Source organism: Hemitrygon akajei, chromosome 9, assembly GCF_048418815.1.
Source record: "Hemitrygon akajei chromosome 9, sHemAka1.3, whole genome shotgun sequence".
Classification (NCBI taxonomy): domain Eukaryota; kingdom Metazoa; phylum Chordata; class Chondrichthyes; order Myliobatiformes; family Dasyatidae; genus Hemitrygon; species Hemitrygon akajei.
The window spans coordinates 122,271,942-122,287,225 of NC_133132.1; the positions used below are offsets into that span (position 1 = coordinate 122,271,942).

Consider the following 15,284-nt stretch of genomic DNA (forward strand, 5'->3'; position numbering starts at 1 on the left):
TCGCACCTGAGCTTCAAGCTCATCTGCCTTATTTCTGACACTTCGTGCATTCAGATATAGAATTTTTAGCCCTTTTCTCCTTTCTCTGTTTAAATCGCTGCCTATTGTGCTTAACCCAGCTCCCCGAGCTCCCATTGGGCTATACGCCCCTTGAATTTTGTTGTCCTTCCTAAATTTACTTATTCTTTCTGCACATTTAACTCCATGTTCTGTCAGACCATCCCTCTGTACATGTGTCCTCCTTATCACTTGTTCCACCCCACCTTCCTCTACTACACACTTAATATTCCGGAACCGTGTAGTCCCCACTTGTCCTTTATTCTTCATCTTGCTATCCTCTCTCACATTCTGGGTCCCTGCCCCCTGCAAATTTAGTTTAAATCCCCCCAAGCAGCACTAGCAAACTTTCCTGCAAGAATGTTAGCATTAGCAAGGTCATAGGAGAATGGCTAGACTAGTTCAAGCTGACAGGTAGGTGATAGTAACATAAATAACCACACGTTACATCAGTGGTTTGCAGAAGAGCTTCTCTGATTGCACAATACATCGAACCTTGAAGTGGACGGCGTACAGCAGCAGAAGACCATGAATGCACACTCAGTGGCCACTTTATTAGGTAACTCCTGTAGAGTGTAGATGTCTTTACTGTCCCATTGCTCCAGAGATAAATGAAGGGTGTCTGTCCAAGATGGTGCCTGTCATAGTGCAGTTTTGGGTTAAGGTGTTTTGAGAGGCTAGAGTTAATGCATGCTCCTGAAAGCACTTCACGCTGACTGAGGTCAGAGCCACCTTACAGTGGTCATTAAGACACTTTACCTTGATTTTCTTAAGTACCAGGAAGATAGTTATCTTCTTTAGCTTTGCACTTTACAGCTATATCAGACTATTTTTATTTTCCACAGCAGGTTTTACATGAACCTTGAGCACATCAAGGCTGTGTTTCTATTTATGAACTTGTGAAACTGAAGTTATTGAAGAAGAGATTTCTGTCCTTTGAGTTTTAACAATGCAGTTCAGACTCGTAAAAAAATCTCTGACAGTTTGCAAGTCTGTGTTGCAAATGTACTTATTTAAATTATGCAACACCTCATTATTTTTGCTAACTGCATTTATGTTCAATATTTCTCCAGGTTTCTGTGGAAATTGTGTGGGTTGCGGCGAGAAAGGATTTCGGTACTTCACAGAATTTTCCAATCATATCAACTTAAAATTGATCACTCAGCCCAAGAAACAAAAGTACCTGAAATGCTACCTGGTTAAAAATGCACAGGGCACACTGACTAAAGGGCCCTTAATTTGCTGGAAAGGCACAGGTGAGAACTGGATAATGAATTTTTATTTATATATGTAATTGAGGTTCATCAGTGCCTGGCAGATTTTGCTCAGAATTCATTGGGTTAATAAAAAACAAATACTGGTTCTAGTTTTATTATCGGAACAGAATTTAAAATAGCTCCATTATTAGTAATGTTTTTACAGATGTATTTCACCTTTTGAAAGGAAGAAATAAGGTGCTGAAATCCCCAATCTCAAAGACTCATTGTTATGTTTAGCATTCGCAATTTCAGAGGCCTTCTCCATCTCTACATCCTAGGATATCTTTACCTTCCTATTGTGCTTTTCCAGTTTCAATGGTGGCTGTGCCTTCAACAATTGTGAGTGCTATGTTTGGAATTACATCCATGATTGCTTTCTTCTCATCACTGCTCTGCTTCCCTTTAAGATGCACTTTAAAATGTCCTCGAATCAGACTTCTCATCACCCTGTCCAGTTGTCTTCTGCTATGGCTCACTGTCAGTTTTGGCTGGCTTGTTTGGTTTCAGGGAAGCTTTTCTATATTGAGGTCAGAATATATTGCAAGTCTTTGTGGGTGCTTTTGGACTAGTAATAGTTTCTAGTGTATCTGAAGCAAAACCTGTAAGACTATGGATTCAAAGTAGCTTGGTTGTTAAGAGCAGACTTTTAATTTTAACAGAGGGCAAGACGCAACAATCGGGCTCTAGTTCCACCTCTAGTGTTCCGTCACAACCTCCTGAGAGCCCAGCCTCATCCACTACAGTGTCGTCAGCAGAAAGCATTGCTGGAACATCCGCTGGACTTCAGCAAGCAGGTGTTGTCATCTTTTATTCCTTTAGTGGCATTATTTTGGTGTGTTTTTGAATAATTTAAATCTTTAAACCTGTTAAGTGCGATGGGGGGGAGGGGGCAGCAGGATGAATTCTAACACAGCTTGAACTCTTCAGAGGTATCTGTGCTCCGTTCAACCTGCCAGTTAGATAGATAGATAGATACTTTATTCATCCCCATGGGGAAATTCAACATTTTTTCCAATGTCCCATACACTTATTGTAGCAAAACTAATTACATACAATACTTAACTCAGTAAAAATATGATATGCATCTAAAATCACCCTCTCAAAAAGCATTAATAATAGCTTTAAAAAGTTCTTAAGTGGTTTACTTAAATACATTGAGTCCTAACCCCGGCACTTTAACATATCTTACTCCTGGCGGTTGAATTGTAAAGCCGAATGGCATTGGGGAGTATTGATCTCTTCATCCTGTCTGAGGAGCATTGCATCGATAGCAACCTGTCGCTGAAACTGCTTCTCTGTCTCTGGATGGTGCTATGTAGAGGATGTTCAGGGTTTTCCATAATTGACCGTAGCCTACTTAGCGCCCTTCGCTCTGCTACCGATGTTATACTCTCCAGTACTTTGCCCACGACAGAGCCCGCCTTCCTTACCAGCTTATTAAGACGTGAGGCGTCCCTCTTCTTAATGCTGCCTCCCCAACACGCCACCACAAAGAAGAGGGCGCTCTCCACAACTGACCTATAGAACATCTTCAGCATCTCACTACAAACATTGAATGACGCCAACCTTCTAAGGAAGTACAGTCGACTCTGTGCCTTCCTGCACAAGGCATCTGTGTTGGCAGTCCAGTCTAGCTTCTCGTCTAACTGTACTCCCAGATACTTGTAGATCTTAACCTGCTCCACACATTCTCCATTAATGATCACTGGCTCCATATGAGGCCTAGATCTCCTAAAGTCCACCACCATCTCCTTGGTCTTGGTGATATTGAGACGCAGGTAGTTTGAGTTGCACCATATCACAAAGTCCTGTATCAGTTTCCTATACTCTTCCTCCTGTCCATTTCTGACACACCCCACTATGGCCGTGTCATCAACGAACTTCTGCACATGGCAGGACTCCGAGTTATATTGGAAGTGTACAGGGTGAACAGGACCGGAGAGAGCACGGTCCCCGGCGGCGCTCCTGTGCTGCTGACCACCGTGTCAGACCTACAGTCTCCCAACCGCACATACTGAGGTCTATCTGTCAAGTAGTCCACTATCCAATCCACCATGTGAGAGTCTACTCCCATCTCTGTTAGTTTGTGCCTTAAGATCTTCGGCTGGATGGTGTTAAAGGCACTAGAGAAGTCCAGGAATGTAATCCTCACAGCACCACTGACCCCATCCAGGTGAGAGAGGGATTTGTGCAGCAAATACGTGATAGCATCCTCCACTCCCACCTTCTCCTTATACGCAAACTGAAGAGGATCCCGGGCGTGCCTGGTTTGTGGCCTCAGATTCTGTATTATCAGCCGCTCCATGGTCTTCATCACGTGCGACGTCAAGGCAACAGGTCTGAAGTCATTCAACTCCTTTGGTTGTGGTTTCTTCGGTACCGGGACAATACAGGATGTTTTCCACTGTCTGGGTACTCTTCTCTGCTCCAGGCTCATGTTGAAGATGCGCTGTAGTGGTTCTCCCAGCTCAGTCACACAGGCCCTCAGTAATCGTGGGGATACTCCATCCGGTCCAGCCGCCTTGCTGGTACAGATCTTCCTCAGTTGACCTTCCACCTGTGCAGCCGTAATCCTGGGCGTGTGCAAGGTCTCCTGTGAGTGGCTATTTTCCTGTGAGGGAAGTAAGAGGGAGGACGAGTAGAAAGACAAGCCTGGTGTGGAGTTCTGCGGTGAGGATGAGATTGTGCTGTCGAACCTATTGAAGAAGTTGTTCAGCTGGTTCGCTTTCTCCACATCTCCACTTATGTTTGCCTCCCGCTTTGCACCGCATCCAGTGATGATCTTCATCCCATCCCACACCTCCTTCATGCTTTTTTTCTGCAGCTTTTGTTCTAGCTTCCTCCTATACTGCTCCTTTGCCCCCCTTATCTGTACTCTGAGTTCCTTCTGAACTCTTTTAAGCTCCAACCGATCACCATCTTTAAAGGCCCTCTTCTTCTGATTTAGGAGGCCTTTGATGTGACTAGTGATCCAGGGCTTATTATTGGGATAGCAGCGAACAGTTCTAACAGGAACAACGACATCCACACAAAAGTTAATATAGTCCGTTGTGCATTCAGTGACCTCCCCAACGCCCCTACAAAGCCCCCCTTGCAGTTCATCCCAGTTAGTAGTACCGAAGCAGTCTCTCAGGGCCTGTTCAGCTTCAGGAGTCCACTTTCTAAAAGAGCGTGTAGTAGTGGGATGCCTCATCACAATTGATTTATATCAATTGTACTCTCTTCTGATGGAGTTCATGCAAAGATAAGTAGGTTAGGTAGTGTTATAGAAGGAGTTGACCTTCTACCCTCTGAGTTGTGCCCATACTCATGGTACTGTCCATTGAATGTGCTTTTAAACTAATGTGAATAGAAGAAGTAAAACAATTAAGCCTGATTTATTATGTCTGCTTCTTGATGTAGCGTCTCACCTGCCAGGAATCAGGATCAACGCTTCAGAATCTGATGATTTCTGTTCCAGCAAATAGATAAGGAAGTTGCGGGCGCGTTAGCCGTGATTTTCCAAAGCTGCCTCTTCAGTAATTTTCCCCATAGATTGTTTGTAATATTAAAGAGATAGGGAGAAACCAGTTCATGACAAACCTGCCAGTTTAACGTTAATTAATTTGATTATTAGAATCAATTAGAGACAAAAAGGTGACGTGAAAGTCAGCATAATGTCAGAATAACCTAGATGAATTTTTTAAAGAGTTCTTAACATCTTGTTCAGTGTAAGGAACAGAGAAGTGGAGTAAGGTTCAGTCAGAGGAAAGCAGTGGACATGGGTCAAATTGAGACACCATATGGGGCCAGGGTTCACGTTCGGAAAGGGTGGTCATGCATACTGGGATGGTAGTGGTGCCAACAATAGACGGCACTTTGTGTGTCTGGACACTTCTGTCCATAAGCAAATAATTGTCACAGATGACCCAGAATAAGTTTGCAGCCTTACACAAACCAGAGTAAGTTTATGATGCCAAAATAAAAGATTGTGCTAATGAATTAAATAAAAATAGGCTTGAATATCTTACTAACAAACATACTGGGGGAATCCAGCAGGTCAGGCAGCATCTATGGAAAAGAGTAAACTGGCTCGGCCTGAAACGTCGGTTGTTTACTCTTTTCCATATGCTGCCTGGCCTGCTGAGTTCCTCCATTATGTGTGTTGCTTGGATTTCCAGCAACTGCAGATTTTCTCATCTTCATATATCTTGCTGCTTCTCAGTTTTCCTAAGATTCTTTTCCTAATTTTAGCATTGACTATTAACTCTTTCTTTTGGCACCATACCAATTTGAAAATTACGTGAACTATTAGCAATATAATGTCCTCCTTGTTTCCTCTTTGTTGAAACTTTGCCCTATTATGAGGAAAGCCATTGACGAGGAAAGATTGTAATTACAGGTTTTCTAACAGATCAGACTGTTTCTCGTGCTGCTACAGGAATTTCTGTAACCGACAACAACAGAGAATCATCCAGGCACCAAAATGCAATGAAGGTCAATAATGTAGCCACACAGAAAATGTCAAGACCTTCAGTCATAGGTATGTAACTATATGCATTGACATCTTTTTTGGTTTCAGCTCTAGTCTGCCAACTAATTCAATCTCTCTGTAGATACTTGATCATAAACGTCTAGGCTTTTGCTGCTGTGTAGTACCTTAGGTCTGTAGTAACATTCCAGGCACCTTTCTTTACAAGGGACACATAAAAAAAGAAAGATGCAAATTTATAAAGTATTTCAAATTCCTGAAGTTTTCAGAGCCCACGAACTACTTTCAAAGTACTGTATAGTCAGGTTTATACAATAAATAAAATAACAAAAGTATACTGAGTAGTTTTCTGAAAAATACTGATTGTTGCTAAGATCTTTGTCATGCTCTTTGGATTTGTCAGTGGTAGCCATGGACTTGTGATCACAATAAGTAACTGCCATTATCTTTATTGTTGGTGTCTTTTCAGGCAACTTAGTTAATTCAGGTCCTCCAAAGAAGCGCCACAGGGGTTGGTCACCAGATTCCCCTTCAGCAACAGAGGCGAGCTCCATTCAGTGCAATCCACCTGCTCAGAATTTAGGAAGCAAAGCTGGTATGACATATCAACAACATTATCAACAACCAATTTCTGCTTTTAAGTTCTACTTTCTTACTGTACTATCACCTAGTATTTTAGAGTGAGGTATTGTTTTTTACTGAGTTATAGGGTCATATATTTAGAAAGAAGTAAAACACAGCAACAGGCCCTTCGACCCATCCAGTCCATGCCAAAACCATTTATACTGCCTTCTCCCACCAACCTGCACTAGGACCATAGCCCTCCATACCTCTACTACCCAAATTTTGCTTAATCGTTGAAATCAAGCTTGCATGCACCACTTGTGCTGCTAACTCATTATGCACTCTCATGGCCCTCTGAGCAAAGAAGTTTCCCTCACATTCCCCTTAAACTTTTCACCTTCCACTTTTAACCCATGACCTCTGGTTTTACTCCCACTCAACCCCAGTGGAAAAAGCCTGCTTGCATTCACTCTATTTATACTCTTTTATACCACTATCAAATCTCCTCTCAATCTTCTATACTCTAAGGAATAAAAACATAGAAAACCTACAGCACAATACAGGCCCTTCAGCCCACAAAGCTGTGCCGAACATGTCCTTACCTTAGAACTACCTAGGCTTACCCTTAGCCCTGTATTTTCTTAAGCTCCATGTACCTATCTAAGAGGCTCTTAAAAGACCCTATTGTTTCCGCCACCACCACCGCTGTCGGCAGCCCATTCCATGAACTCACCACTCTCTGCGTAAAAAAACTTACCCCTGACATCTTCTCTGTATCTGCTTCCAAGCACCTTAAAACTATGCCCTCTCATGCTAGCCATTTCAGCCCTGGGAAAAAGCCTCTGACTATCCACAAAATCAATGCCTCTCATTATCTTGTACACCTCTGTCAGGTCACCTCTCATCCTCCATCGCTCCAAGGAAAAAAGGCCAAGTTCACTCAACCTATTCTCATAAAGCATGCTCCCCAATCCAGGCAACATCCTTGTAAATCTAACCCGTTCAATCTTCCCTTATAACTCAGGTCCTCCAGACCTGGCAACATTCTTGTAAATTTTCTCTGTACTCTTTCAGCCTTATTTACACTTTTCCTGTAGGTAGGTGACCAAAACTACACACAATACTCCAAATTAGGCCTCGCCAACAACTTATACAAGTTCAACATAACATCCCATCTCCAGTACTGAATACATTGATTTATGAAGGGCGATGTGCCAAAAGCTTTCTTTACAACCTATCTACATGTGACACCTTTCTCAACATATTATGGACCTGTGTTCCCAGATCTCTTTGTTCTACCACACTCCTCAGAGCCCTACTGTGTAAGACCTTCCCTGGTTGGTCCCACAGAAGTGCAACACCTCACACTTGCCTGCACTCTGCACTAAATTCCATCTGCCATTTTTCAGCCAATTTTTCCAGCTGATGCAGATCTCTCTGCAAGCCATGATAGTCCTTTTGCTGTCCACTTCACTCTCAATCTCAGTGTCTTCGCAAACTTGCTGATCCAGTTATCCAGATTATCATGGATGTAGATAACAAACAACAGACCCAGCACTGTTTCCAGTGGCACTCCACAAGTCACAGGCCTCCAGTGAGAGAGGCAACCATCTCTACCACTCTCTGGCTTCTCTCACAAAGCCAATGTCTAATCCAATTTACTACATGAACCTGAATGCCAAGCGACTGAACCTTCTTGACCAGCCTCCCATACAGGACCTTGTCAAATGCCTTGCTGAAGTCCAATTAGTCAACTACTGATGGTTATTCTGGCCAAGTAGGAATGGATAAATGGTATTTTATTCAAGGTCCACTTCCTTCTATCCTTTGTCAAGGGATATATTTCATCCATGTCCTTAAAAACTGGGCCAGCGTGAATAAGTTGAGGCAAAGGGTCTACTGCAATGCTATATGACTCTGTGGCTCTCAATTGCCAGATGTGGTTTAGTTCTCTTTTTGCATCTGAGCGAATGCACCACTGGATCTGTTACCACCTTCATTATTTTCATCATTTATTCAATGTATTTCCATGCATTTTCACAATGTGTTGTACAGCTGCCTTAATATTTTATAGATTCCAAGATGGAGCTTTAAGGATATTCAACTCCTACGTACTTCTTTCAAGTACCCAGACACAGCTCTGTATTGACTCTCTAAGTGCAAGATCAATTTTGTCATTTATAGGATTTTAGATATTCACCAGAATTGTCAATGTGAAGACCTAAGATTTTGGAGAACTAACAGTGCTGTAATTCATTACACTTCAAAGTACAATTTTAAGAATGTTTTTAAAAATTTGGATATACATGCACTTAACTAGGGAGCATTAGTGGCTTTATAGAGGAAAGTTGTTTTCTCTGTTCATGTCAATTACTTAAAAAGTCCAAATTTTCTACTTTTGGAAATACACCTTAACTTAAAATGTGTTTGCTAGCAAGCAAATGCATTTGGTCTGAGCTCTTGTAAAGCTTTTTTCCTCTCAGTAGAGTCCAGATTTTATGACCATTCAAAATCCTTGTAAAAGATAGAATGTTTTTCCTTATATTTATCAGATTGCCCAGAAAAGGTAGGCAGTAGTAGTTGATGGAGTGTCTTCTGCCTGGAAGATTGGTGACCAGTGATGTTTTGCAGGGATATTTTCTTGGGTACCTGCTCTCTGTGATTTTTTTAAGTGACTCAGACGAGGAAGTGAAAGGTGGTTAGTAAATGTGTAGGTGATACTGTTGGCCATGGAGGAGTTTAAATATGGAAGAAAACATTGGACTTGAAAGGGTTAAGGACACTGGAAGCAGGCAAATCAGTTGTCTTTGTTCTTGCCATGAGGTTGAAGGAATGGAAGTTGCCATTTTGTGAAGCTGCTCTGCATCCTCTGTTTTGTGAACTGGAGTTGATTGGCTTGATCAGAGTTTTAAAGTAGACACAATGATGCTCTGGGTAATCAGCTGGACTAGAGATCATTTCCAAATAAGCAGTTTTTTTGTGAGGTGGTCTTTTGTTAGATATAACATGTAGGTCTTTGAATGGTGGAGTGTGTGTCTGTCCTGAGTGATGCAAGCTGGTTACTAGTTTCGTAACTAAAGCAAAGAGCCATATTATCAATTGTTACTTGCAGAAGAAAGCAATAAATGGATGCTGGCTTGGACGAGAGCCAATACGAAGGTGTTATAGGTCAGTTATATGACACTGAATAACACCCGTAACACTGAAATGAAACATCTGAATTGGTAAGGACTGAGTATAAAAGCAGAGACTTCAAATAAAAAGTAATGATAACTTCGAAGATTCAGAATCACAAGGAAGAACCCCCATGCCAGGAGCTGGGAGAAAAAGGATCTGGCCAACAGGAGATCCCTTATTTCAGTGTTGTAAGTTGGATAAGTGGTCTGAGTGAGTATTGGTTGTTGGCCTGGGATCAACATTGTTATGTTGTTGTTTGTGCCAAGACTGTAAAGTGTGAAGTTCAATTAATTAAGAGTTTCCTAACCTAGATCCGCTGATGAATGGTCATCAGCACAAAGGTTGGTGGTTTAGAAAGTTATCGTAAGTTACAATGGGGTAGTGATCGGATGCAGAACTGATAGGGTGGCTAAGAGGGTGCATGGAGTGTTGGCCTTCATTATTCAGGGATGTACTAATGTTGCAGCTTTATAAATCTGGTTACGTACTTAGAGTATTATGCTCTGTTTTGGTTACCTTATAGAAAGGAATTGAATTGAATTGACTTTATTTCTTACATCCTTCACATATATGAGGAGTAAAAATCTTTATGTTACTGTACATCTCCATCTAAATGTGCAAGCATAGTAATTTATAATAAATAGAACAGTCAATGTAACAGAACTACACTCAGATCAGCGTGAGTTCATCAGTTTGATGGCCTGGTGGAAGAAGCTGTCCTGGAACCTGTTGGTCCTGGCTTTTATGTTGCGGAACCATTTCCCGGATGGTAGCAGCTGGAATAGATTGTGGTTGGGGTGACTCAGATCCCCAATGATCCTTCAGGCTCTTTTTACACACCTGTCTTTGTAAATGTCCTGAATCATGGGAAGTTCACAACCTCAGAAGCACTGGGTTGTCCGTGCCACTCTCTGCAAAATCTTGCTATAAGGGAGGTACAGTTCCCATACCAGGCAGTGACGCCGCCAGTCAGGATGCTCTCATTTGTGCCCCTGTAGAAAGTTCTTGGGATTTGGGGGCACATACCAAACTGAGGTGAAACAGGTGCTGTTGTGTCTTTTTCACCACACAGCTGGTGCGTACAGACCACGTGAGGTCCTCGGTGATGTGGATGCCGAGGAACGTAAAGGTGTTCACCCTCTCAATCCCAAATCCATTGATGTCAATAGGGGTTAGCCCGTTTTTATTCCTCCTGTAATCCACAACCAGCTCCTTTGTTTTTGTGACATTGAGGGAGAGGTTGTTTTCTTGATACTATTGTGTCAGAGAAATGACTTCTTCCCTGTAGGCCACCTTGTTATTGTTTGAGATTATGCCAAACAATGCAGTGTCTTTGGCAGATTTAAGTAGCAGATTAGAACTGTGTGAGGCAACACAGTCATGGGAAAACAGGGAGGAAAGGAGGGGACTTAGTACACAGCCCTGAGGGGCTCCTGTATTGAGAGTCAGAGGGATGGAGGTGAGGGAGCCCACTCTTACCACCTGCTGGCGATCTGACAGGAAGTCCAAGATCCAGCTGCACAAGGCGGGATCAAGGCTGAGGTCTCTGAGCTTCCTGTTAAGCCTGGAGGGAATTATGGTGTTGAATGCTGAACTGTAATCCAAGAACAGCATTCTCACATAAGCATCCTTCTGTGTAAGGACGGTATGTAGAGCAGTGGCTATTGTGTCGTCTGTCAATTGGTTGTGCCGGTAGGTGAATTGTAGGGGGTATAGTTTGGGTGGTAGCAAGTTCCAGATGTAATCCTTGACCAGCCTCTCAAAGCAAGGACATGGATGCTTTAGAAAGGGTGCAGTGGAGATTGACCAGGGATTAGAGTGGATGTCTTATGAGGATACATTGAGTGAGCTAGGGCTTTTCTCTTTGGAGCAAAGAGGCTGAGAGAAGAATTAGTAGAAGTGTACAAAATGATGAGACGTATATAGAGTGGGCAGCCGGAGACTTTTTCTCAGGGTAGAAATGGCTTGTAATTTTAACGTGATTGGAGGAAAGCTTACCGGGGAGGGGGGGGGGGGGGGAGGGGGATGTGAGTGGAATGTCAGGCATTGTTACACAGAGAGTGGTGGGTGTGTGGAACTCATTGCTGGGGTTGTGGTAGAGGTAGATATGTTAGGGCATTTAAGATAATCTTGTATGTACATGGATGAAAGAAAAATGGAGAGCTTTGGAGGAGGAAAGGATTGGAATGATCACAGAGTAGGTTAAAAGATTGGCACAACAATTTGGGCAGAAGGGTGTGTACTGTGCTATAAATATTGAACGTTCTATTATGCTTGTCATATGAAGAGTGTTTGATGAATGTGGGTCTATATTCAGTAGAATTCAGAAGAAAGAGAGGTGACCTCATTGAAACCTATCGAATGTTAAAGGGCCTTGCTAGAGTGGATGTGGAGAGGATGTTTCCTATGGTTGGAAAGTCTAAGACCAGAGGGGTGCCCTTATAGAATGGAGATGAGGAGGAATTTCTGTAGCCAGAGAGTGGTGTATCCGTAGAAATTTTTAACCACAGGCAGCTGTGGAGGACAAGTCTTTGTGTATATTTAAGGCAGAGGTTGATAGATTCTTCATTGGTCAGGGTATGAAGGGATGCGGGGAGAAGGCAAGAAATCGGGGCTGAGAGGAAAATTGGATCAGCCATGATGAAATGGCAGAACAGACTCAATGGGCCAAATGGCCTAATTCTCCTCCTATGTCTTATGGTCTTTTGAATGATACAAATAAAGCACAATTATTTTCTGCATATTTATTTTGTTTCTTGAAACAATCAAATACTACAATGCCATGTAAACAAGATAAATAAACAATGGATGTTAATACTGAAAATATTAACAGTGAAGTAAATACTGTCATGTTTCAGAGAATGGTGCTTTTGGAATGTTTTGTTACAGAGTAGTTGATGGAGAATTAAGGAAGAGACGGGTTCTTGTTGAGATGTAACAGTTTGTTACATAGGTGAAGCTTCATGTCTATCACTTATTGGAATATTTTATTCCCTTTGGGATTTTGGGTCTACAACGGTGCTATTCTTTCCTGTCTGATAATGTTGGTTCTGGGGCTGCTATTGTTGTAGGAAGTGCTGGGAGCTACTCCTTGGGAAAAGCTTTTATGTGGTAGTGGTACAGCCCTACTGCATATTTAATGAGGTGTTTGTGATAACATACCTGGGTGATTGTAGTCCTGTTGATGTACATCTCTGTTCGAAGGTTTGCTGCTTCTGATGTGTAGATTAAGGCTGCTTCTTTTCCTCCGTTAGTAGTGGCTGGGTAGAATAATGTGTTGTTGGTTGTTAGTCAAAATGCTGCCAATGCCGGAAATGTGAAATAAAAATGTTTCATTAAACTATATAAATTGTATTATTGTTCTTCCTCTCCTGCCAGATTGTATATGAGTAAAGGAAAATTATATAAAATTACATAAGTTGCACTGGCAGGCAATACCTTGGGCCAATCATCCTTCAAATTTCCAATGTCTGCTCCGTTTTGCTTTTGATCTAAATGCCTACAGAATATACTGTCAAACAGCATCATCTTCTTACCTTATCTTGGTTAAGACAGAAAAAGTACACCACATTTGTATGCTGGACCACTTGCTGAATGTAAGTCTTTCATGAAATTCATTGATTCCCCTTACTGCTTACAGAACTTGTGGAAATGACTTGCATGACTCAGTCCAGTCATTTAGGACCTGCTCATTCTCCACTTACAGCCTCCGAAGAGCCTGTGGTTGTACCTGATAATTTACTTAAAAACTGCGGGACCCGACCTGTAATCTTTAAAGGTAATTGAATGTAAATGAAATGAACTGGACGCTTGGGCAATTCTGGCTGAAAAGTAGGTTCAGATTGGACCCAGTAGAGCATATATGTCAAACTCAAGGCCCGCGGTGGAATTATCTTTGGCCCGCGAGATAATATCTAATTACTATTAAAGCTGGCCCCAGTAATCGAAGCGCCTATGGCGTATGATATGGCTAATGCTGAGTTTATTCAGGTACCAGGTTTTCAGGGTTTTTAGTGTTTATTCGGCAGTCTTCTTCATAAGAAACGGAATTTGTAAAGTGAAACACTTTGTAGTTATAGCAGAGACTGAGACACATGAGAGCAGGCTGAAAAAACGGAGGCAACGAAAGCTGCGTTCGCACGCGTCCGACTGATCCGGCCCGCATGAAGCTGCATTTTGCTCAATTCGGCCCGTGACCTAAAATGAGTTTGACACCCCTGCTGAGTAGAGGGAGGTATTTGGAGTCTGGCTGGGACTTGTTGGCAAAGCCTGGATTGTCATCTTCACAACCTGTGCAGACAGAGTGAGAATTTGTCCATCAAAACCTTTGGGCCCATAGGTGTGATCCTTGGCAATCAGATAAAGTGATTATCTTGGTGTTTGCAATTGGGTTGGAAAAGGATAGGATCCCTGCACATTGGGTGACTCTTAAATAACTCCATGGGGTTTCTAGGAAAAACAATTCAGAGATTTAGTTTTGCTAACAATCAGCTTGACCCTTTCTGGCCTGTCACTGTATTTCATTACTCTGCCTTTAATATACAGTTTAACCGAGGCTCCAATATATCAATCAGATGTGACCTTTGTATCTTAAATTGACTCCTGCTTCTTTTTGAGACACACACCAGAATCTGAATTACTGCACCAATGTTCTGACTGGCATGGTGATTAGAGGTAGAATTTCAGTTTTCCCAAATTTAGTTTCATCTATCACCATGTGGGGACTGGGAGGGTAATTTGAGAATGTGATTGATTGTTCGGGTACTAACAGCACATGGTTTACAAATTATTATTTTACTTAGTGTGCCAAGCCTACCAAAAGAATTGCTTATGTACTGAAGATGAAATCTTCAGCAGAATTATTCTCTTATGGTTATAAAAAAAGAACTTGACGTTCCCTTTAAATCCGAAAAATCTCTAGTGTGTAATAAAATGAAATAATTAATCATTATAAATTGAAATGTTAATTCAAAAATTTAATTTTTTTAGGCCATGGAAGCTTTCCTCACCTTTGTGGTAATCTGAATGATGTGGTGGTTAATCCATTGCTACAGAATTGCTATGGAAACATCCGGTCTTTACCCAGAGGGTATGAGCAGCATTGTGCATCTGTGTCCACAGTAATGTCTGTAGAGATGCAGATCTTACTAACAGTGTACTATCTTGTTCAACTTGGTAAGTAATTCAAAAGCAGTTTTATCAGATCGTAAATTAGTAGGGTTCAGTTATTTTGAATAGAAGTATAGTTTCTAGAAAAAGGTAAGCAGTTTAACCCTGTAATTTTCTTCTTAAACCTATATCCTCTGCAGACATTTGTCTTCCATTTAGTTGCATCTCAAACGGCATCTCTTTGGCCATACATCTGTTTGTTTACCCTAATACTTTCTAATGGGTTCTGTATCAAATCCTGGCAGATAATGTTCCAGTGAAGCCTCTTTTAAGATGCTGAGAAGCTGTTGCAATCACTCTTAACTCGATTTCTTTTGTTGTTGTTGTTTTAAATTATTCACGACTTTTTAGTGGATTTACCCTAAAATATTCAGAACAATACTCAAAGCCTCCACTTGAAATCAAGAAGTCAGTGTATTGGGAACAATGTGTTAAATGCAAACCTCTTGCAATTATATAGTCCCTTTTAAGCAACAAGCAGCCAACTTACCCAAGTCAAGATACTGCAGAAGCTATTGTAATAATTAGTGAATTATTCTTATAGTGGTTAAGGGATAAATATTAGGGAGGGCTAAGGGCAGTGCTGT

At 41.7% G+C, this 15,284-nt stretch overlaps 1 protein-coding gene across 5 annotated transcripts in view; it reads left to right on the forward strand.

Annotated features, from left to right (window-relative positions):
- greb1 (growth regulating estrogen receptor binding 1) overlaps positions 1-15,284 on the forward strand; it is a 275,907-nt gene that overhangs the window by 160,565 nt on the left and 100,058 nt on the right. For 3 of the 5 annotated variants that reach the window (XM_073056928.1, XM_073056930.1, XM_073056929.1), the window contains 6 exons: positions 1,131-1,313; positions 1,976-2,110; positions 5,698-5,838; positions 6,257-6,382; positions 13,169-13,306; positions 14,518-14,703. In XM_073056928.1, coding sequence (XP_072913029.1) covers positions 1,131-1,313; positions 1,976-2,110; positions 5,698-5,838; positions 6,257-6,382; positions 13,169-13,306; positions 14,518-14,703 — 909 coding nt within the window. Of the gene's footprint in view, positions 1-1,130; positions 1,314-1,975; positions 2,113-5,697; positions 5,839-6,256; positions 6,383-13,168; positions 13,307-14,517; positions 14,704-15,284 lie in introns of those variants that run through there. The other 2 variants (XM_073056927.1, XM_073056931.1) reach the window with 2 other exon arrangements.